The sequence below is a fragment of the Poecilia reticulata genome, chromosome 17 (assembly GCF_904066995.2).
Source record: "Poecilia reticulata chromosome 17, P_reticulata-male-v2, whole genome shotgun sequence".
Lineage (NCBI taxonomy): Eukaryota > Metazoa > Chordata > Actinopteri > Cyprinodontiformes > Poeciliidae > Poecilia > Poecilia reticulata.
Window position 1 is genome coordinate 4,894,742 of NC_088846.1, and position 22,163 is coordinate 4,916,904.

Sequence of the window (22,163 nt, forward strand, 5' to 3'; positions counted from 1 at the left end):
ATGTTTGGCACAAGGGTTACATTATTGAATCATTTTAGACTAAAAACATTACAAGTTATATGTTTTTAACATGCAGTCGTATTTCTATCAGCTATATTTCTATCAAGCCTCAAACAAGCCCATAAGGCTTGTTTGTTTGCCAAATTAAAGGTACCTTTTGAAAATAACCTTTAAACGGGTATTACTTTTTTATAAGCCCATATTTCTATGGTCAAAATTATTTTTATTGCTTTGATATAATATTCTGAGCTTAAATGTATTTTTTTCACAAGCTGTAAGTGGAAAATCATATTAATACCACTAATCTGTGTGTATTTAATCTGTATAATTTTTCACTCAATTAATTTGATTATTTAAGTAAATGCACATTTTTATGATATTCTAATTTACTTAATGATTATATGTATAGTAAGACAGATTGTAATAGTCCATAATCTCAGTTAAGGTTAAGCATATAGATAGTAAATAAAAGTTACCCAAGAATGGAGCCTTGAGGAACCTCACATGTAATCTTACAGATTTCTAATTGCCAAGCATTGCAAAGTAGAGTAGCAACAAATAAAGATTCATCATGACAAGAACATGAATATTTCACCTAAACCTTATTAGAGTCACTAGAAGACTTAATTCATAATGTCACACTTTAGGCAAAAAATAAACACAGCAACCTTTTTGCTACACAAGAAACATCTTATATTCAAAAGGTTCAAATGAGATACGAACGAGATGGCCAAATTCGAACTCAGCCAAGTGCTGCTTATTTGCCAAATTGAGATGTTTCAGATGAAAACAGATGTTTGCCTGGTCACAGTTTGACATGAATGACAGGAAATGGGTCTGAGCAGATAGCTTTGGCCCAGAAGCCTGCCGCCTGAATGCTTACAAGGGTGTATAAAAACCAAACCATGCATTGTAAACACACACCGCTACGCACGTTCAGGAGACAAACAGGGTCAAAGCAATCTCGACTTTCATTTTTGCTGCAAAGCCATATGTGCTCCCAAAGCGGAAAAAGCAATAGAAACGGAGCGCGGTGGGTCATGGCGTGTTCATGAATTAACATATTGACAGTGTCAGTGGATGCCAGATGGATTACGGAGAGGGGAAAAAAAAAAGAGAGAAGAAAATAAGTTGAGTCAGAGACATTGGAAAAAAGGAGGATAGTGACTGAAACAAATGGGATTTTCTGCTTAGTTAGTAGGAGCAAGAGAGAGAGAGAGGAAAAAAAAGGAGGTGGGCTGAACATCGGCCATCAAATACGGGAAATCAAAGCACCAGACCAGTCCAGATTTAAAAGTATCGTAAAGAAACAAGGAATAGAAAAAGGAACCTGGAGTAACATTTCCTTCCAAAGTATCTTTTCTCATTTTGCAACAGGATCCTCGACCTGGAGGTGAGTTTATTTTATTTTCTTCCTCACATTAATCTCAATGACTGCGGCGTGCTGAGTGGGTTATATACAAATCCACTGTGGGAAATCCAAACAAACGCTTCTCTGGAGCCTTTACTGCGTGGAGCACAAATTCTTAAGAGATTTGACAGCATTTCAATAACAAGGGTTTTTTTTTTTTTTAAATGAAACTGAACTTTTATTTTATGTGAATGTCAACAGCATTATTGGACCTATACAGCTAAAAATGACATGAAGTTGTTGAACATATTCTATTTTCCATTAAACTAATCACCTGGTTGAAGTGGCTTATATCTAAATGCTACTGCTTTAAATAAATACACGTTGCAGGAGGTTAGGAAGCAACAGTTTGCTCTTATTGAAGTGGTGATTAGTTGTTGGGGCTAGTTAAAAGCACATTAGAACAACATATAATTTTTACAGATATAATATTAGCATGGCATAAAATAGCAGAGTTATTGAATTTGACATGATTTAAATGAATCATGTATTAATCTTAGATATCCAAAGTTTTAGAAAGTCAAGGATTATTTAAGTAAAGTGATTAAACAATGACTATTTTGTTTCTATCGCCTGGATTGAGGTAAAACAGAAGCAGGTTATGTGGCGACGTCAGGATCACAAGACTGATTTGGTTTTAAATGTTTTGATTGAAAATTTAGATTTGTCATATTTGATGATTTTACAGTGTTTAAAAGGCCAATTTTTGCATCCAGAGGGTTTAGCAGCCGGTCCCTTTGGGAATATCCGGTTCTGCTGGTTAAAAATAGAGATGATCTACAAACAAGTCGCAAAAGCAGCTGATATGGACGATGTTGCAAATGTTTTGAACAAAAAAGGAATTTCTGCCATCCAGCATGTTCAGACCAGCATACCAATTAGGATAGAAGTATTTTATGTATGGGCTATTTTTATTTTTTTTATTAAGAAGTCAATTACAATAAAGAAAAACACATTTCCAGTTCATATATCATTCAGCACTGTGTTCGGCTGATAACGATACGGAAATGAAAATCAGATAAGCAGTTTTCTCATCTGAGAAACAGGGAGAGGCGCCGAATGTGACGGGATTCTCAAACATCGACTGTCGATCCCTGAGCGAGTTTCAGCTTTTCCAGTCGTTCAAAACAGAAGAGATCTGGTCTTAGTGTTTTACTGAGCTTCCAGATGGAGGATAAAAAACGACTTGCTTCATCTACTTCTCTACTGCTCCCCACGCACAGAGCAGAGGACCAGGACTTACAGATGATTGTCATTCATGATGTACAATTAAAAAAAACACATCAGAAACTAAGAACACAAGATAACAAATATAAATAAATACAATAAAAAGATGAGTGTACTTATAAAGTAACACTATATAAATACTGCTATACTTTTAGTGAATAAATGGACAACACTACTTTGTAAAATTAAGTCTGCCACGTAAATTTAACCTGGAGTTTTTTGCTAAAGCAAACAGTTGCTGCTATGGAAGCATTAAACCGCCAGAGCCATGCAATAAATTCAGGTGCGGTAATCCATTTAAGGGAAAAGGCTTCTCACTATAACGAGCTACAAAGCTCGTTAAAACGAGAACGATTCTGGTTAGAATTACGAAACTCATAAAAACGACGGGACTACATATACAGCAGTGCAGCGAGGACGCCACGGAGAGAGAGAGAGAGAGAGGAGGGGGGCCCATCCGCTTTTCTTTCCTCTTACGCTGTTCAGCTCTCACTCTTTCAGTGGCTCTGCTCGGTGGAACTTTGTTTTGATTAGCATGGCAGCTTTGTGGCCAATCACCTGTGAGGATATGGGATCATACAATTATGTGAAAACAGAGAGGGGGCAGACATGACGGTCAGGTGAGTCCATCCCCTCAGTCAGTAGACAGAGAGGAGGATAGGTGCCAGTCCATCATCATCATTTGCCAAATGATAACAAGTTTATTATGTTGTTTTCTATCTGCTGAGCCTGTTGTGCCATGTGGACGTCATGTGGACATATAGTAAGCAGTAAATTTTGTAACTGGACTTTGCGGCCTTCCATTCATTGAAAATTGTTAAGTATTGAATTGCGGAAAGTTTTAATCTTTTACCTAAATTTGTTGTTGTAATGATGTTATTAACCCCCCAATTGCAAAATTGTGATTTTTTTGACAAAGATTTGTGTGTATTTGTAATGGAAACGCAGCTAGTGTCTCCTGGAGACAAACCAATGGAGACAATGTACTTTGCATTGAATGAATTTAGCAGTCTATAAAGTTTTGATGATTGACAGTCAAAAATGTCTTCTTTCTCTTTTCTCCCTTCAGACTTAATAAGTGAGAGACCCACCTGCAGCTGCCAAGATGTCAGAGCTGAACTGCTCTCTCGCTGCTCTTGTCATGACCGCTGCCACGGTCTTCAGTGACATTGGCTGTCCGGAGATTGCTGTGATGTGCGGGATGAACATCTCTTGGGTCGTGGCCAATGCGACTGAACAAGATGTGAGGGAAATGTGTTTGAGTGAGGAGGAGTACCTTACTCTGCAACTGGGGCCAGCTAAGTCCCCCAGGTTTCTTCCTGTGTGCATCACCTACCTGGTCATTTTCATGGTGGGTGTTCTGGGAAACTCCTTGACCTGCGCTGTGATTTTGCGCTACAAGGTGATGCAGACCCCCACCAACTACTACCTGCTCAGCCTGGCCGTCTCGGACCTGCTGGTGCTGCTGCTTGGCATGCCGCTGGAGCTCTACGAGATGCAACAGAACTACCCCTTCCTGCTCGGGGAAGGGGGATGCTACTTCAAAATCTTTCTGTTTGAGACGGTCTGCTTCGCCTCCATCCTCAACGTTACTGCCCTCAGTGTGGAACGTTATGTGGCGGTGGTGCACCCCCTCAAGGTCAAGTACCTGGCAACACGAGCTCACGTCAAGAGGGTCATCTTAGTGCTGTGGGGGCTGTCCATGCTGTGTGCCGTGCCGAACGCCAGCTTGCACGGGATAGTGGTGCTTCCTCCATGGTTTGGACGAGAGTTTCCCCGATCTGCCATTTGTAGTACGTACTGAATGTCAAATCCATTCGTTCATCATTGACACCCCATTGGCTCTGTGCAGCTATGACACTTTATCACGTGAAGGCGCCATGATGGATGTGATAAGTGAGCGACAGTAGTATTGAACAGAGTGACTGCGATTGTTTTTCCAAGTTGTTTTTCCTAGTAAATCCATGGCTTCGACATATTTAAGCTAGCTTGTGTATGGCAGTAGCACACCTAGTATAAAGTTGTAAATAGCTGGCTTAGCATACCTGCTCTGAATGTATTTTTTGATTTGATCAAATTGCCGACTTTGCCTGACTTAACGTTACATAATGTATGTATGCCATTAAGGGTGCTTCTCCTTAAAAGTGTACGAAAGTCTAGATGCTAACCAGTTTTTTTTTTCCATGATATAGGCTACATGATGGTGTGGCATTTTCTCCATGGTTACTAATGATTAGATGAGCACCTTATCCAAAATGCAATATTTGATTGCATGCTAAACTTACATACTTATGAAGTATATGAACGTTAATCTTCTGACCTTGGAAAAGGTGTTTCCTGCAAATCCACCAAAACACCAGAAACTGCCAGTTCTTACAATTGATGGCTGCTAACCATCACCGTCTTCTTGACTCATCAAAAGTCATGCGTGATCTTGTGATCTTAGCCAATCTGCTATTTCTCACTGTTGCCTCTCTGTCTCTAGATCTGGTCAAGCCTGCCTGGATGTACAACGTGATCATCCTGATCTCCACCTTGGTCTTCTTTGCGCTCCCTTTGCTGATCATCAGCATCCTTTACCTGCTCATTGGCCTGCAGCTGCACAGGGAGAAGGTCAGGAGCACGGCGACAGCTAATGGTGACAGCCTTGGACCCGACTCCTTGTCCAGATCCCACAGGCAGAGGCTGAGCAAACGCAACCTGCAAGTCACCAAGATGCTCTGTAGGTGTTTTTTGTTTGTTTGTTTGTTTGTTTTTCACTAAGTTACTTAGCAAATGAAAAAAAATTGACATTTTAAGTGTTTAATTTTACAGAGCCCCCTAGTGGACATGAGGAAATTGTTTTTCTCTTGCGTTAAGTCGCAAAATTATTGGATTCCCACGCAATAGGTTTTGCGTTCTCTCACAACAATGTAGTCAGATCATGTGGCATCTTGAGTTATGAAAGTCTTCCTGCTACAATATAAGGTTTTTGTAGTTTTTTTTTCTCATGCATGTTAATATCTCATTTCAAGTTGTTTTTATTTTTATCTTTATGATACAAATGCACCCTAAACTTAAGTGCTACATTCAAAAGCAAAACGGGTCAGGCATAGGCTTTCCATCCCTCTCCATGAACAGAAACTTTGCGTGAGAAGGAAAGAAAGAAAAAATACATCCGAACTACATGGACTGAGTCATTTCTGTGGGGTAACAAACAGTTTGTGTTGTGTCTTTTTGTGTTGGTAATCCGAACGGTTAATGAATGTCTCCACCGCACAAACAAACAAGCAGTTAATAGATCGACTTTCAACCAGTTTATGCGCCAAAGAGTCAAGAATGTAGAAACATGTTTTCACTGAGGCCGCTTGAAGGTATTTGCACTTTTAAATCAATATCCGTTATCGCTATGACTGCATACAAAATAAATCGGGGAGTATTTGCTCATTTATTGCGAGGGAGGGCAACAGTTTTGCGAGGCAACACAAAAGAAAACGTCTCCCGGCTAATTTTGTCCTAATTCACCCACTCGGTGTGCTCCAGGCGTGCTGGTTGTCGTCTTCAGCCTCTGCTGGGCTCCCTTCCACGTGGACCGCTTGATGTGGAGCTACATCGACCCGTCGTCCGCTCGGCACCAGATGATCTTCGAGAGCGTCCACATCGTCTCCGGCGTCTGCTTCTACCTGAGCTCCGCCGTCAACCCCATCCTCTACAACCTGATGTCGACGCGGTTCAGAGAGCGGTTCGGCCACATCACGTGCCACGCCAGAGGCTGCCCGGAGCGTTCGCACTTCAAGAAGCACCTCGAGCAAGGAAGCGCACAGCAGCAAGAAACGGACTTAGTGGCTGCCGGGGAAATTGGCAAAAGAAGTAACTGAAGAAAAAAAAAAAGAAGAAAAACAAAAAGCAACGGGGTGTTATAGGAGTGACAGCGTTCGCTTATATGGTCATTTAATGAGCACCGAACTCCTCTGGAGGATTCTGGGCTGACCGTGAGGTCATGATGGCTCCAAATGAGGGAAGATCTGTACATTGCACCACCAGAGCTGTAAAAATGAAATTATATTGTAAGCATCAAAGCTGCAACCTATAGGCAGAAAACCTGAAGACTCTCTACACTGCTACATGCTTACAATTCTATATTTATTGCTCATCATTGTGGTCCAAAAACACCCAGAAGTTAAGCAGGAAGGATTGAACTTGTCACTGAACCGTTATGAAAGGAGAGAAATAGACTAAAAGGGGTGAAATGGCAGGTTTTCCCACATACTAATTTGCACAATTTAACAAAAAAATAGGAAAAAAAATAATAATAACTAAGTGTGCACACCTTTAAGTTAATACTTTATTGAAGCACTTTTTGGCTGTAACTCTTCTTATAAGGTGCTGTTACACAGTCGATAATTAACACTTATTTTATGGCATAGGAGCAAAAAAAATGGAGCTTCATTTTCCAAAGTCATGTTTTCATTCATATACAAGTGTCACTGTTTCAAACTAAATATGTAATTGGTGAGTTAAATATTAAACCCCAAGCTAAATATTTAACTCCAAACTACAAATTTAGCTACCAAGCTAAATATTTTTTGCTGAATATTTAGTTAGTGAGTGAAATATCTAAGTATAGCTTCAGGGCTAAATATTTTTGCTCCAATATAAAAATGTATAAATGAATGAATAGCTAACATAGTGAAAATACGAGTTTGAAAAATTTTAAGTTTTTTTTTTCTCTTTTGACAGGCAAAAATAATTGGCACCCGAATATTTGGTGTTGATTTTTGACTTAAAAATGATCTTTACAAACGGCACCAAGAGAAGTAAGAGTCTATTAACATCCGACATCTTGACTTTGTTTCAAAGTGACTTTTCCTCTCACGCACTGGTTGGTTTGTTGCGTTGGATGCCTGCTGGGACTCACCGCCGGGACAGTGAAAAATAAAACCCGGCGTTTTGGCCAAAATAGACTGGAACTATTCAGAGATTCATCCGCCTTGACATGAACCTGGGTTCCATCTGAACTAAAGTAACCGTGCTGCCACTACCACCTTCACGTGTTCTTGGTGATGTTTTTGTGCCAACTTTATCTTTTGAAATGATCACACAAGTGTTTGGTTGTAGATCATAAAAATATTCTCCAGTAAGATTTGGGGTGAATTTTGAATTTGAGCTCTACTGGACTGCATCTCCTTCAGTGTTACCACTTTCAACCTCTTCTTTTTCTTCAATTTTTGGATCTGTACATCTTTTTTTTTTTTTACAAAAAAAAAATCAAACCACATTAAACCACAAGACTATGTTGCCGTCAATATTTAGATTATCAGTAAAATGACACCCAATCAGGAAAATAATTCACTTTAGACCGAGTTCTTTTAGGTGTGCAGCTGTTTTGTGTCGTCCACACAACATATGATGTGAACCTTCTAAGTATCACCGTTCACACCCTCTTGCTGAAAATGAAACTGTATAATTAAAATATGAGAAATAAAGTCAGATACGTGAAGTAAGAGAAGTGAATTCATTTGTTAATGTGCCTCTCGTTTTAAGAGCCGCTCATCGAATTGAAAACTCACTGTAATGTTACTATCAATATGGCTGACATCACAGACCTGCTTCAATGCAGTATTGGATTGTTTTTGTTTTTGTTTTTTTAATCACATATCCTCACTTTGCCTGCCCATATTTTTGGCCAGTGGAGTGGACTTTCAGTTCTCCAAACCACACAAAAAATACTCCTAAAAGCGCACAGGGGTCAGTGCAACACCGCAGGTCTGCGAACAGGGGAGAAAAGCTGACTGGGTCCAGAGGACCCCGTCTCTTAACCCTTGTAGGATCTTAACATTCTGTTTACTCCCCTTATCCTACGGGTCAGAAATGACCCGCCCCAACAAAAGCCCCAAAATAAAGCAGCTTTTTTGAATTTGAAATCCAAAATCTATTTTGCATGATGAAACAATCTGTTGTTTATCTATTCAATTCAATTTTTTTTAATCATGTATTTTTTTTGTTACACAGTACAAAAAGACGATCACACTTTTTGTAATCAAAGCAAAAATCAACAGTTTTCTTTTACACACAGTAAAGGTTTATTATTGTAATTACATACATGTGAAGTTTCAACTTCTGAATGAACTATACTAAAAGGAAAAAGGTTAACAATTTGTAACTTATTTGTCAGCAGTTCATTCTTTTATATTTTTGAGAAAGTGAATTATAAAAACACTTCTCTCATAGCACCACATGTGCTTGATTTGGTGAACAATTTTTGTTCTTATGTTGAACAACATAAGACCAACTTAAGACGTTAAACATGTTATGTTCAGAAGCATAGAAGCATTTTTATTGCCTTTATGTTGCATAAAATGTTGAAGATGTTCAGTATAATTGTCCCTAATCTGGAAATCGTTTCCCACCAGCGCTGTTGGTTTTAAGTTCCATTAACCCTTATTGGTTTTGCTACTGGTGTAACTGGGAAGTCGGTGCGCTCACTGAGCTTCAGAATGGCGCACAAACGTCTCTTGTACAAACGTCCCAGTTCAAGTTGCTGGCCGCCCTGTTATAGTAATGAGATCTGCAGGAGCTCTTCTGCCGTGACGTCTCCCGAAAGAAGCAGATGACGAACTGCGAAGAGGAAAAGCAGTTCCTCTGGATGGAAAGAAGAACGAGGAAAATGGGTCGTACAATATGGAAAGGATGAAAATGAAATGCATAGATGATGTCAGATGAGAGCATAGACAAAGATCATCCAGCTACTCAGTGCTGACAAATGGTTTCGTAATGATGCAGCATTATGGGTGTGCCACAGCAGCGCTAATGAAGACCAATTTCCATCCCCGTAACGAGGCTAGAACACGCTGCTCACATATATTGGCTCTGCAAATTGACCTATTTAAAACACCGTGTCTCTGTATCACCCAAGTAATGGCATTCACTCAAGCAGACAGCGCCATTTACAGCAAGTACCAGGGGTGTGTGTGTGTGTGTGTGTGTGTGTGTGTGTGTGTGTGTGTGTGTGTGTGTGTGTGTGTGTGTGTGTGTGTGTGTGTGTGTGTGTGTGTGGCCGTCAAAATTAAAGAAGCCAGGCCAAATGAAATGTGCAATCTGCTTCATTTCACTTCCACAGGAGGATCTGGGAACGTCTTCGAGCCGAAAGCCGTAAAAGTCCAGAACTGGAAACAATTAAAAAAAAAAGAAGCCTTGATGTAAAACATCAACCCAGAGAAACGTAAGCAGCGGGTCGGAGGTTGTGCAGATTATCTCGGTCGTAACTGTTGGTGGATTTCATTCATCACAAGCGGAAGAGCGATTCAGAGTCATCATGATGACGTACTCTGATTAGTATTTCAGCTTGGATTTAGAAACTTCAAGAAAACTTGCTGAATTGGTCAAATTACAGACTGTATGAAAGCAGCTGTAGAGCTGGGTATGGAAAGTAAAGAAACCCTGAAGACATGACAGATACGGGAGATTAGATCCTTTTGCCAGTAGGACGAACTGATTTGCTTTATGGTGGATCTGAGGATAGAGATTGATGCACTGATTGAACAAGCAGTTAGCTTTTCATATAACCATTCAAACTGCTGTTAATTCCCTGCATTTTATTTGGGTTAAATTAATATTTTTGAGTTGAAATGCAATTTTGACATCTGAGACACTTAAAGGCACTTCACAGAACTTTTTAAAGCAAGTATTGTTAAGTTTTCTAAGAAAGTCGTGAAGTTATTATAGGTAATATTTCCCATACCGGCTTTTATCAGCATGACATTGCTGGAAAAGCAAATCAGTGATGGAAGCTAGTCAGATGTGCTCTGTGTCTGGTACAAACACAACCCTGAGTTGTCCATCTGAACAAAACTGCACAAAATTTAAAGATGAACTCCTGTGAAAATAAGAATCAGCCGTATTTTTTCCCTTATGTTTTCATGTCCCTGGACATAAAAATATTATAATATAATGTCTGGTTTCAAGGACGGAGTTTCCAAGCTTCCACCTCACAGAGCTTCTCTTCCCTGTGACTCCCCCACTCTGATCCTTCAGACTAGCCAGCAGAAATTAGCAAATCCGTTGTGGAACTGCACATATAATGAGCTGAGCTCATTGTATGAGCAACTTCTCAGTGCAACGCTGGTAAAAACGTTGTAAAAGGGTCAATCGATGTTGTGACGGCTTCCTGAAGGCGAAGTTTCAAAAAGAGCAGGAGTTTCTCAAGCAGAGGCCCAAGTTCAAGATATTAAAATTACAAAGTCTAATTTCTTTAAGACATATTTGACATGTACATAATTTTTATAACACAGTTATTTGATTGTGCTATTAAGTGATTCTACTTCACTGGACAACATAATACTGCCTCTTTCAGAGCAAAAGCTTAAAGTATATTTCTTCAGGAGACCAGATATTAAAAATGAGCCAAATTGTAAGAGTCATGTACAAATTTGAATTGAACAAATGCAACATTCACTTCAGCAGTGCCAACAGCGTACCGGAAGGATTAAAGCATCACCTTTAATCCCTCAACTCTAGACAGAGGTTCCATGTAACTGTAGATTCTCCAGCTTCAACGAGTTAATATTTAAAAAATATCTATAGAGAATATGCAGTTTTTTCCTCTCAAACAAGGGGAACACGAGGGGATTCATATTTTAATTAGCAAACTGGTTTGAGTTGCAGCGCCTCCTTTAGAGACGGTTTTTATCCTCCGCTAAGAGTGCAGCTAATTAGGCTGGACTGGAGAGGGTGTTGTTTTCTTTAATTACATGTGAGCTGAATGAAAGCTCACTCCCTAATTGGACCCAAACAGGATTCCTTATATAGACACACAGTTTCATATCAGTTTGTGTTTGACAGAGTATTTTTTTTTGCCCATTGTTGTTGCTGCCAGTTTTTTATGTTCATAAAAAAAAAATGTTTTAAATCACTGCTGTTGGTTGGGATTGACATTTAGAAAACACAAAGGTAACAAGGTGCATATATACTACTTATATCCCTGTTCTTCTCTGCTCTAAATATAAACCTCTTGTTCAGAGACGGAACGAGGTCACAGGAAGCTGAAGAAGCAACAGATGGGATCGCTCTTTGCCAGCCAGAGGACAGAGCGTCAACAACTGAGGACTGAGTGTGTGACCAACTAAACCTCTGTGTGGACAATACCATCCCCACCAGAACTGTGAGATGTTTCCCTAATAATAAACCCTGGATCACTGTTACACAAGAAAAAAGAAAAGCCTTTGAGGAACAAGACGGAGTTTTTGAGGAGTACGGGAGGAAGCTGGAGAATAAAGTGCAGAGGAACAATATCGGAGATGAAGAAGACAACAGACTACAGGCAATCATTCCTACCCACAGCCATCACCATCTACTGTAACTGAATAATTTTTAATTAATAAGAGTTACCACAGTGTCTAATTTCCGTTTGGGATCAAAACAGTATTTTTCAATTTGAGTTTAAGTACTAGAAGAATTAACTTGGTTGGGAATAAACTCAACTAATCTGTGATGTTGCAGTTCTTGATTAATTACAGTAAGAATAGAGAAATTAACACATGAACACAAACTTCTCTCTGTAGTTGATCTGTTTATGGCAAACAGAATCACACAGGCCAAAAAATATAGATAAAAAAAAGAGACACAGGAGAGCTGTAACAGTGACTACAAAGGCATGGGCATCAAAACAATGCAGAAACAAGTTTCTAAAACATAAAATTAATACGTATATAAAAAAAACATCCTGCAAAACAGTTTGTATCAGCTGGTGGAGTTTAAAAGGCAATAAAAGAAATAAAGGCCGAACATAACATACTGGATGTCTTCAGAGATAAGAATAAACATCCACAGCATAAAAAGACATTAAAAAACACTTCCTGAGGGAAAATGTAAGAGATGGAGCTTATCAAACATTTCCTCTACATTCTTTCAAGCGCACCGTGCTTCAGGCCTTTTTGGGACAGTACTTCCTCTCAAACTGAGCTACGTTGAATTTCCGGAGGCAGCCTTTGTAGTTCATGTAGCGGATCTTCCCGAAAACCGGCCTCTCCGCCCAGCCCTGGTCGTGGATGCCGCAGATGGACCACATGCAACCTGCGGAGGAAGAGAGAGAGTGAGAACACGAGAAATGAGAGGTCTCAACCTGTAACAACGCTCCTGCTTTTTCTCACCGACGAAGCCGTTGGGGTCCTGACCGTCCAGCTCGTAGCGGTCGTTCAGGTACAGCGCGATGGAGAGCGCCTCCTCTGGTGAGCGGGTCCATTCCAGGATTTTCTTGGCCCAGTACATCCTCAAGAAGCCGTGCATCTTCCCCTCCGCTACCATCTGGTGCTGATGGGGAAACAACAAGTTTAGTTCAAATAAATGATAAAAAAGAAATGCTAAAAATCACATATTCTCCTTCACAACACTACTTCTTCTGTCTGCTTCTTCTATGCTGTTTTGTAAACTCTTAGTTGAATAAATTTCAACTAAGAGTTTGAAATTTATTCAATCTCTTAATTGAAGTTTTAGTTATGGACTGTTAAAAGTTCTGAAAGTAGTTGGATCAGTGTTTCTCAACCCTGGCCCTCAGGCCCCCCTGTCCCTTCTGCCACACACCTGAATTGTATCTCTGGGTGATTAACAGGCTTCTGCATGCAATCATTTGAATCAGCTGTTCTGAATAGTGGCACGTCTAAAACATGCAGAGCAGGGGGCCGAGAAACACTGAGTTAGACGTTTATAATCATGCTCTTATTTTGAAGTGTTTATGTAGCAGTTCCATTTCCTCTCCTCATGCTCTCTCTCTTTATTTCAACATACAGACCAAAATAAAACACAGACAACAAGATAAACATTAAATACAATGTTTATCTTGTATTTAATGTTTAATGTTAATGAATGTACACATTCTATGTACGCTAATTTTGACATAATGTACATAAAACATGTACATTATGTCAAAACTAAATTGGCCCTCCAGGGTTGTAGTCTTTCAAGTGCAGATGTAATAGCTTTAGCATTAGCTTCTCCTAAATACCATGTTAATTAGTATAGTACTATAGCAATAGCTCCTGTTAAATACTGTACTGGTGTTACGCTTTAGCGTAAGCTTCTGCTGCCAACCGTGTTGGTGTTGGGTTTTTGCTTTAGTGGAACTAATGTTTGTGATTAACGCTTTAGGGTTAATACAACAAATTGCAAAAATGATTCTGGATGCCTCATATATTTAATGTGGATTTTATCCTACCTGAGCTCCGTTCCACAGCTTGTCGTGTGTTTGTGCTTTTTCCAGCTGCTCCCGGGTGTAAATGTACTCCCTCTTGTCTTTGGCATGGTCCTTCAGGGTCTTCTGGGCCCACTCATAAGCACCTAGAGGCCATGACCACAATCCAAGATCATAACAGAAAACTTGGAGTTCATTTTTACTGAATTCATTCGGACAAATGTCTGCCACACCACTTCTAACGAAACCCCTCCCCCCACACCCCATCCTACTGACCTTCCACTTTGTCGTATTTCTCGTTGTAGAAGCAGAAGTTGTCGGTCAGCTCCCGGCGGACCACCAGCTCCTCGATGAAGGCGGCCACAGACTCGCTGGCGTTTTTCCCGCAGCGCCGGACCTGCAGCGCCACACGCTGGGCTGAAAGCTGGCCTGATCAGAGGAGGGGCACAGAAACGTATGTAGTCGGAGTCGGGTGAAACGAGGACAAGGACATCAGACTGGACTTAACGACCTTGGTGAGATCGGTGAAGATCTAACGGAAACATCTCTTGCCTACCGAAGCGGATCCACGGGGAGAGCTGGCTGAGGGCGGCCATGTTGGGGTCGTTGCGCTGGGTGGCGAACAGCTTCAGGCGGACATCGATGAAGGACTCCAGCATGGCCATGCCGGCTTCTGAGCCGGGCTTGGCCCACTGAGGCTCCCCTACTGTCCTGTCAACGTCCAGGGAGGCCAGGGTCTGCTCCCAGTCTACAGGCTGAGGCAGAGCAAACCGGTCAAGTCAAAGCCGAACAGATTATATTTGTTTTTATATATTTGACCAAAGCTTGTGAAGCTGTTGGTGTGTTTAATTATGCACATTCATGTCTTTTTGTTTAAATATAAGAATTGTGTTTTAAGTCAATTAAGCTGTTTTTCTGTATCGGATCGGTATCGGCCGATACTGAACCTCAGATACTGGAAGTGAAAAATATATCTGCTGGTATTTCCACAGCGTTTCTATACTTTTAAGCAGTATTTTGCTATTTTATATGCGCAAATATTCAAGTACATTTTTTTTATTTTATAGAAATGTAAAAAAAAAAAAAATACACACAAATATATATATATATATATCTGTGAACTTACTTTGGCTGTTCTCGTGGCAGTGTGTTGGTGTTTCTCTAAAGGAGGAAAATCAGTGAGGAACTCAGGCAGAAGGTTGGTGATTTTTCCTCTGATGGTTCTGGCAGAGTACTCCAGCTTGGGTGAAGCTACCCAGCAGGGAACGATATTATGGGCATCAACCTGTCAAAAAAGGTCAGAAATAACAGGAGACGGTGGAAACAATACAAATGTAGCTAATTTTATACCGTAGTTCAACACAAAGTAAAGAATAAGTGCGACGTGGTATGAAAGGAATACATAGTCATTTTTGTTTCCAATGAAAACATAAAAATCAGATGTGAATATCACTGAAATTTAAATATATCATATACTTATTTATATAAACAGAATAAGAAATTGTAGAAATAAATCACACAGGGACGCAGCAGACGATGGAAGACGTTGCTCTGGACCATCTGGCTGAAAAACATGTCACAATATAAGCGTTTCATATGTCGATACTGATAATTGTTGATTATTATTATTTTTTTGCTTCGACATACTGCCAAACTGCTGCCGTGACCTTTCCTGCTTTATCCAAACAAGTTACTCGACAGGTTGTTGCTAGGTAACCAAAGAGCGAGCAAGTTATTTGATGCCACCAACCTAACTTAGCTGGCTGTGAGAGGTTGAGTGGCTAAAGCCTTTACTGTGCCTACATCCCCCAGAATGCCGTGTGGTTCTGGATGGGAATTCTGTGAAATTATTGAACATTCTATAAGATTTTTATGTCCTGGAAAAAAATAAAACAATTGACCACTTTCCTTTCACTGAACAGTTACACACTTTGTGTTGCTCTATATTATTAAAATCACAGTAAAAGCATTAAAGTTTGTAGCTTCGACAAGTCAAAGTTGTGCGAGTTGCAGTGAGTTATTTTCTGTGTGCTCAGCTCTTCCAACCTGTATGAGGGGGATGTCCTTGGAAAGCTTCTTTTTGACGTCGTTCAGCCACTGCTGAGGCTCTCTGAGGGGGGAGAAGTCGGTCACCACGGCGCCCAAAGCGCGATCCGACACAAATCCGGGCAGCACTTCTCCAGGAGCCCCGAGCAGCAGGTGGAACTGGATGTTCAGTTGCTTGCAGTCCTGTTGGAACGCAGACAGGAGAGCCAGGCTGAAACTCACTGTTCCTTAACAACCTGCCATATGCAGCTTTTGATTAAAATGCCAAACGACTGACTCTTTCAAAGGTGTGTTCACTGGCAACAGGTATAACTCAGTTACATAAACTCTGCTGTGGTTAGTAGGACGGAGGAAGTGTGAATGCAGCCGTTCATTTTCTGGCTCAGATCACAGTCCAAACATTTTCAGTGGGATTAAAGTTGGGCTCGTTAATGTGAGCCTGTTTTAGAGTGGGGTGGAAAAGTGTTTGCCTCTTCCTGTTTTTTTTTTTTTTGCATGCACTTCAGTGTTTTAGAATATCACTGAAATATAAATATACCATATGTTTATTTATATAAACGGAATAAGACATTGTAGAGCAAGGGACAAATTTACTATGTAAGAAAGCAATACTGCACTGTAATTACTATTATTAGACATTAGCACCTATAGTAGGTGTTATCTTGTCTACTATTTTTGCCAAACAGGGAAGTGATATTTTCAAATGATATCCTTTAATAAACAAGAGCTGAATTTATTGGCTTTGAATGCAACCAAGTTAAACTACTGTCGTACTGTAATTGATTTTTTAAAAATCTCGTCTTAAAAATATGCAGTTCATTCAAAAAAAATTTGCCACTGTATCAAAAATGGTATTTTTTTTAGCATCATGTCAAGTTTAAAAGTTTAATATTGCGACAATCGCACTTTATGTTTAGGCAGATAGTTGCACATTTCAGGACCAGGAGCTCCTTTCTTAATACGAGGATGATGCTGATACACCACCGCAAATTATCTTTACTGACTATAAGGCTGAATATTGCAGAGGGTGTATGAATATCGTTGAGCATGCATAAATAAGTTGAACTCTATGGGTAAATATGCCATGTTTACTGCTGGCTTTACAAGTTGAAAAAAAGTTTGAATTTCTCATTCTGGGCCGATTTAGTGAAAATGAAATTAAATTCGTCCTGCTAAAATATTTGGTTAATTTGAAGCAATTTTTCCTTGTTTTAAGCATCTTGATGCAACTAAATGTTTCACTCGTTTTATATATTTTGTGAAAACACACAAAGTGTTACCTTTGCGACTTCTTGCAGTCCCTTCAGCAGAAAAGCGTAATGTCTCAGTGTGGACAGCTCCGATTTCGAGACCACCAGACAGAAACACACATGCAGGGGGAGCTCTTCCTTTGCAGCCAGCTGCTGCGCACGGATCAAGGCCCAGTTATCTTTATTAAGGTTGGATAGGAGAAGTGAAACATACAGTAGTATACACGTCCTCATGAGTCTGGCAGATTGTTGTGTGGCATATTGTCACCTTGCACCCTGTGGTCTCTCTGCATCCAGTACAGCACCCCCTCCGAGCCCTGCTTGATCTTCTCCGTGTCGGTGAGAAACCGCTGGCGCTTCTCGTTGAACTTCATGTCCTTCTTGTCCTCCCTCTGCTGCTTCACCAGGCTCTGCAGCCAGCCCGCGGCTTTCTCCGCCTTCTCCAGCCTCGGCTGCTTGGCGCTGGGCTCCTTGACTCCCGCGGCAGTCTTCGCCTTGCGTTTTTTCTCCGACATGGTGGCTCCGCCGAATGAAGAGAAGAGCGTCGGTCTGCGAGCCTGATTGGGGAGGCGCGCGAGCCTCGGGGCTGTTATCGGTGCGGTGAGAAGATGAGATCTGAAGAAGGAAAAGCACAGAGGAAACTTGAAGCGCTCGCGAGCAAAAACAAAAGAATTTGCAAAAAAAAAAAAAAAGTGAATACATTAATTGGCAAAAAAACATGCACAAGCTAATGTTAATGTGTCTATCAATGAACCAAACTTCCATTCAAAGAGCCCAGCAGCAAAACGACAAACCTTTTCCACACACGGAGCAGCATACACGGCGGAAGCCTTCAGGACCGGCCTTTTTAGCTGCAGTCAGTCGTGAAAGCTCATTTTAATGGAAGAAAGACAAGGAAGCAAACAGAAAACAGCCGCTCACGTAACCTTCTCTTCTCCGCTTTACACAACCACTTACATGAGCACGCTGGTGACAGCTTTCGTAACACTGTTTTCATTGGATTTGACTACACGTCCCGTCATGCCTCTCTGAGAAGATCTCCGATGGCCATAACTTATGGCAAGCTCATTGTGTAATTACTCGATATTCTTGGCATCAGTAGTGTATGGCAAGATAGTTGTAAAAATACTTACATATCCTTACTCATTTTTGGCTCATAGTTCGTAGACATTTGACCCGCAGACAGAAGAATTAAATGTTCAATTAAATAGTTCGCTCTATGACTAAATCGACTTATATTTAAAAAAAAAATGGTGCAAGAAGTTAGAAAAGGGTTACATTTCTTTATCTTTATGAATATAGAAAACACAAACGAAAGTTATTCAATTTCTAGACAGAACGACACTGTACGCTAAAATTCATTTTTAAATCCCCATCATATCCACTCCGTAGCGGTCGGTGGCAGTACACACTTGAAAATCCACAAATAAACCACAAAGAAGCGATAGATAGATAGATAGATAGATAGATAGATAGATAGATAGATAGATAGATAGATAGATAGATAGATAGATAGATAGATAGATAGATAGATAGATAGATAGATAGATAGATAGATAGATAGATAGATAGATAGATAGATAGGTTGTATTTATTTATCTATTTATTTATTGTTTTAGAAATGAAACCATCATGAGCTACAGTCCATACCAGTAGATGGCAGTAACGCAAATCTTCAGTTTTCTTGCCAATGGTCAAAAAGCACCAGAAGAAGAAAGGGAAAAAGAAAACGAAGAAGAGGAGGCGTTCCTCCTGGAGGAGGTTCCTCTGTTGTGGCAGAGCTCCAGAAGCCAGCAGAACCTTCCGCTGGCTGCTGGTCCATTTCTGGAGCGGCTGTCCTGGTTTGAGTAATGAAGAACGGTGGTTTCAGCACAAGACGGAGGGAAATGGCGGCCGTTCCCGATAAAGTCGATATGTCCTTAGGTAACATTCTCCTGTTTTTTAATGCCAAAAATAGATTCCTTGCTATGTTAGCATCTGCTTAATAGCATCAGCCAGGCAGTCTGGATAAATATAAACATGGCATTTCTCGCTGTTCTCATTTCGACAGATGACATAATTCGCCTAAATAAAAAGGAGAAACAGTTGATAAGAAGACAAGCTAATGTGAACCGCAGACCGTTCAAGCAGAAAGGCCGTTTGAGTCAAACCAGGAGCGGAGCAGCAGCACCGAGAGGTGGGAGCTAACCTTCCCCTGCTACTGCGGCGAGGTCCCGTTACAATTAATCACAAATGTGGGCAAATTGTCATCTCACCAGGAGGTGGCGCACCTCGAGGAGGCGCGGCTGTGCTAAGAAACAGGAGGGTTCCTCCTCTGGTGGGTCGGCGGCGGGGTCAGGGGGTCATCACCGGGCTGGCGGCCAGGAGGCCCGCCGTCCTGCTGAAACGAGCCGGAGTGCTGAACAGATCAGCAGCCAGCCAGGTAACACCCAGACTGGGAGAGGTCGGCAGATGATGCGTTCAAGGCCCAAGAGGGAATCTCTGGTTCCGTTTAACAGAAAATCTCTATCAGTGGATATTCTGGACTCCTTCTGTGCTGTTAACACATTGAGAGTGAAGTTCTCACAGTTGGAAATGTGAGAGGAGGCCTCTGTCCACAGGAAGTACAGTGTGAAAGTGATTGTTTACTAAACACAGAGCGTCGCATATGAAGCTTCCTGCGGTGGTGAAGTAAAATAACACATGTTTATAGAAGCTATGAATGATTCAGCTTAAAGCTGACTGTCGTATTGTTCGTTTCTCATCCATTCATCCCCGTTGGACAGAATTTTTGCAGGTTCTAGTCGAATCCTATCATCTGTAGAAATATCTGTGAATGTTTTGTAAATCTGACTTAAACACGTTTAATAAACGGCATCTAATTTCTTCTTGTTTTTAAGATTTTCATAATCAGACATCCAACCGGAGACGTGACTCCATACTGGAGATGAAATTTTGGGAACAAACTAAACTTTAGAGACTATGGAGCATAAGGAATGGTCGGAGTGAAGCGGCTCTGCGAGCAGCATTTATGGTGAATCTTTCCCAAACTCGTGGCTCGCATTTTGCTGCAACAGCTTTTCCTTTCACTTAGCTTCCCATCGAACAGCCAGATTCTTTCAGTGTCTGTTACGCAGCTGTGAAGTCTGCAGTCTTCCTCTTGATTCTGAAGTGATCTTTATTTTCTTTCTGCAATAAATGGATTAAAATGCATTTTTGTCTCTTTTTTTCACCTTGTTTGTCAGAAAGCGCGTCCGCGGACGAGGCCCTTCATTCAGCGCTCGGAGGCCCAGTACAGGAGGCCGGAGGTGCCGAGGCGGCCGTACCGGCAGCCCGATCCACAGAGAGGCCAGAACGCGGCAGCGTTGTCGTCGTCGTCGTCATCGTCTAGGAGACCGTTCCAGCTGCGGCGACGGTGAGACCCGATGGGCCCCGCTCAGACACGGCCCCATCCCTCTGGAGCGTTTCCACAGCTTGTGCTTTCCTCTCTGCAGACCTCTGCCGCCGGTCCAGCAGACGCAGAGGGAGGCTCGCCAGGCCACCTTCCTTTTCCGTAGAGGGCTCAAGGTGCGCTGCGCTATAACGCTGACGTGGTTGAAATCATACCTGATGTTTCCCAAGGCGACATATTTAATATCGCCTTGCTGTGCTGTGCAGGTTCAAGCCCAAGTACAGAAGACAAACCTTCACACTCCTCCAGTCAGAATGCGACAGTAAGTGTCCTCAGTGCGATTGGTTGGATCCATTAGAAAGAGAGGCTGGGCGTCCCTTAAAAGTCTTAAGTTCATATATCTAAAATGAATGCCTTATAAATTGATTTAAAAAAATAAACATGCATATCTGTATGCGTGACGCAGCTCTCCTGCTTGCCCACTAGGTGGCGCACGTCTACAGCCGGCAGTGGAATTCTGACTGTTTCTATTGACAACCCGACAGCCAGAACTCAACCAGAGTAAGCGTTCAGTGCCACCTCCTCCGAAGTAGAAAGTTCTGTGGCGGGATAACGTATCTTAACACACCTCTGCCTCCAACAGCATATGTGTTTAACTTGCTCGTAGGCCCCCTACTGCCTGGACGCTGCACCCGCCGCCCGTCAGCTCGGCTCCGGTTAAGGTGGAGACGGAGGAGAAGAAGGTCCCTAAAGGAGTCCCTCTGCAGTTTGACATCAACAGCGTTGGGAAGCCGGTAAGAAGACGTTCGGATTTCTTCCTTCAGGTGATTTTTTAAAAAATTTTATTTTATTTTTTTTCCCTCCCGGTCATTCATTAGTGTCTGTGTTTTTTTGTTTTTGCCTCCCCAGCAAACGTCTATGACTCTGAACGAGCGTTTCCGCATCCTCAAGGATCGGCGAGTCGCCACGGCGCAGAGCGGCCGGGGCAGCAGGTTTGTTACCGTGGGTTAAACTGACGTGAAGGAAGAGATGACGCCCCAAAGACCCTCCGTCCCGCCCCGACACCGCCCCAACGACGGGACGTGTGCCGAGTTGCTGTGATGCCACTGAGAGGGAAGCCTGGATGGGACAAACGAGTAGGATTCACACGGCTGCTCTGTTACCGGAACAGTTGGGAAAAGCTTCCATTTTCTCCTCGATGTCGGTGTATTCAACTTTTTGTGTTGTGACAACTCAGTGCAGGGGAATATTTTAAACTTTTTTTTTTCTCCCTGTTATGACTCAGAACTGTTAACACTACGGACACTTTTTAAAAAGCATTTTGTTTTCAGAGAACACGACGTATTTGTTAGGATGGCATGTGGGGAAAGAACGTTTTTCTGCCAGTTTTGTAAAGTTCTTTAAATAAAATACTGATCCTGATCCAGCATCATGACCATGACTTCTGATTCTCAATATTATTTAAAAACAATCAAAATTTTCGGTAGCATAATTTGCGGTTATTATGCTATTCCTTTATCGAAAACATGTCTGGAGTGTTGCCTTCATTCTTTCCTAAGTTTGAGAAATTCTCTAATCTCCAGTGGCAACCATTGAGCTATGCAAAACACCTGAGTGGACCTAGCCCCGCCTCCTTGGAGCTTTCCCTCTGGGATTAGTTACTTTAACTGTATAATTTAGACCCAAAGAGCAAGC

At 41.5% G+C, this 22,163-nt stretch overlaps 2 protein-coding genes and 1 pseudogene across 5 annotated transcripts; 2 read left to right on the forward strand and 1 right to left on the reverse strand.

Moving 5' to 3' along the window:
- Nucleotides 1–728: 728 nt before the first annotated feature.
- Nucleotides 729–8,483, forward strand: LOC103479061 (neuromedin-U receptor 1-like; annotated as a pseudogene). Its single transcript, XR_014084396.1, has 4 exons — nucleotides 729–1,393; nucleotides 3,708–4,431; nucleotides 5,124–5,360; nucleotides 6,161–8,483. The product of XR_014084396.1 is annotated as a neuromedin-U receptor 1-like (transcript).
- Nucleotides 8,484–11,864: 3,381 nt separating this feature from the next.
- Nucleotides 11,865–19,485, reverse strand: cpdp (CPD photolyase). Of its 2 annotated transcripts, none has more exons than XM_081598672.1 (10): nucleotides 19,354–19,485; nucleotides 17,367–17,713; nucleotides 17,129–17,277; nucleotides 15,849–16,031; nucleotides 14,929–15,087; nucleotides 14,359–14,557; nucleotides 14,079–14,231; nucleotides 13,827–13,948; nucleotides 12,766–12,925; nucleotides 11,865–12,688 (listed from the first exon to the last, which is right to left on the reverse strand). In XM_081598672.1, exons 2-10 carry the CDS (start codon nucleotides 17,611–17,613, stop codon nucleotides 12,540–12,542), a joined length of 1,521 nt encoding a protein of 506 aa, XP_081454798.1. In that variant the 5' UTR covers nucleotides 17,614–17,713; nucleotides 19,354–19,485; the 3' UTR covers nucleotides 11,865–12,539. The 2 variants fall into 2 exon arrangements, with proteins under 2 accessions (XP_081454798.1, XP_008431493.2); XM_008433271.3 differs by lacking the exon at nucleotides 19,354–19,485 and adding an exon at nucleotides 17,893–18,305.
- LOC103479059 (UAP56-interacting factor) lies at nucleotides 18,788–21,903 on the forward strand. 2 transcript variants are annotated; one of them, XM_008433269.3, is made up of 9 exons: nucleotides 18,788–19,021; nucleotides 19,149–19,274; nucleotides 19,357–19,520; nucleotides 20,323–20,492; nucleotides 20,572–20,644; nucleotides 20,735–20,790; nucleotides 20,955–21,029; nucleotides 21,136–21,292; nucleotides 21,378–21,903. In XM_008433269.3, exons 1-9 carry the CDS (start codon nucleotides 18,949–18,951, stop codon nucleotides 21,477–21,479), a joined length of 996 nt encoding a protein of 331 aa, XP_008431491.2. In that variant the 5' UTR covers nucleotides 18,788–18,948; the 3' UTR covers nucleotides 21,480–21,903. The 2 variants fall into 2 exon arrangements, with proteins under 2 accessions (XP_008431491.2, XP_008431492.2); XM_008433270.3 differs by having other exon boundaries at nucleotides 18,791–19,021; nucleotides 21,136–21,262.
- The last annotated feature ends 260 nt before the right edge of the window (nucleotides 21,904–22,163 follow it).

What these genes read in the sequence shown, in the direction of transcription:
- cpdp (XM_008433271.3), bottom strand. Translation starts at nt 17,915, where the DNA reads ATGCTGCTCCGTGTGTGGAAAAG. An exon ending in AGGACATCCCCCTCATACAG is followed by an intron (nt 15,088 to 15,848) that starts GTTGGAAGAGCT and finishes CTTTTTTGACAG; the next exon opens with GTTGATGCCCATAATATCGT. An exon ending in CTGCCACGAGAACAGCCAAA is followed by an intron (nt 14,558 to 14,928) that starts GTAAGTTCACAG and finishes GCTCTGCCTCAG; the next exon opens with CCTGTAGACTGGGAGCAGAC.
- LOC103479059 (XM_008433269.3), top strand. Translation starts at nt 18,949, where the DNA reads ATGAAGAACGGTGGTTTCAGCACAAGACGGAGGGAAATGGCGGCCGTT. An exon ending in ACAGATCAGCAGCCAGCCAG is followed by an intron (nt 19,521 to 20,322) that starts GTAACACCCAGA and finishes CTTGTTTGTCAG; the next exon opens with AAAGCGCGTCCGCGGACGAG. An exon ending in GTTCGGATTTCTTCCTTCAG is followed by an intron (nt 21,293 to 21,377) that starts GTGATTTTTTAA and finishes TTGCCTCCCCAG; the next exon opens with CAAACGTCTATGACTCTGAA.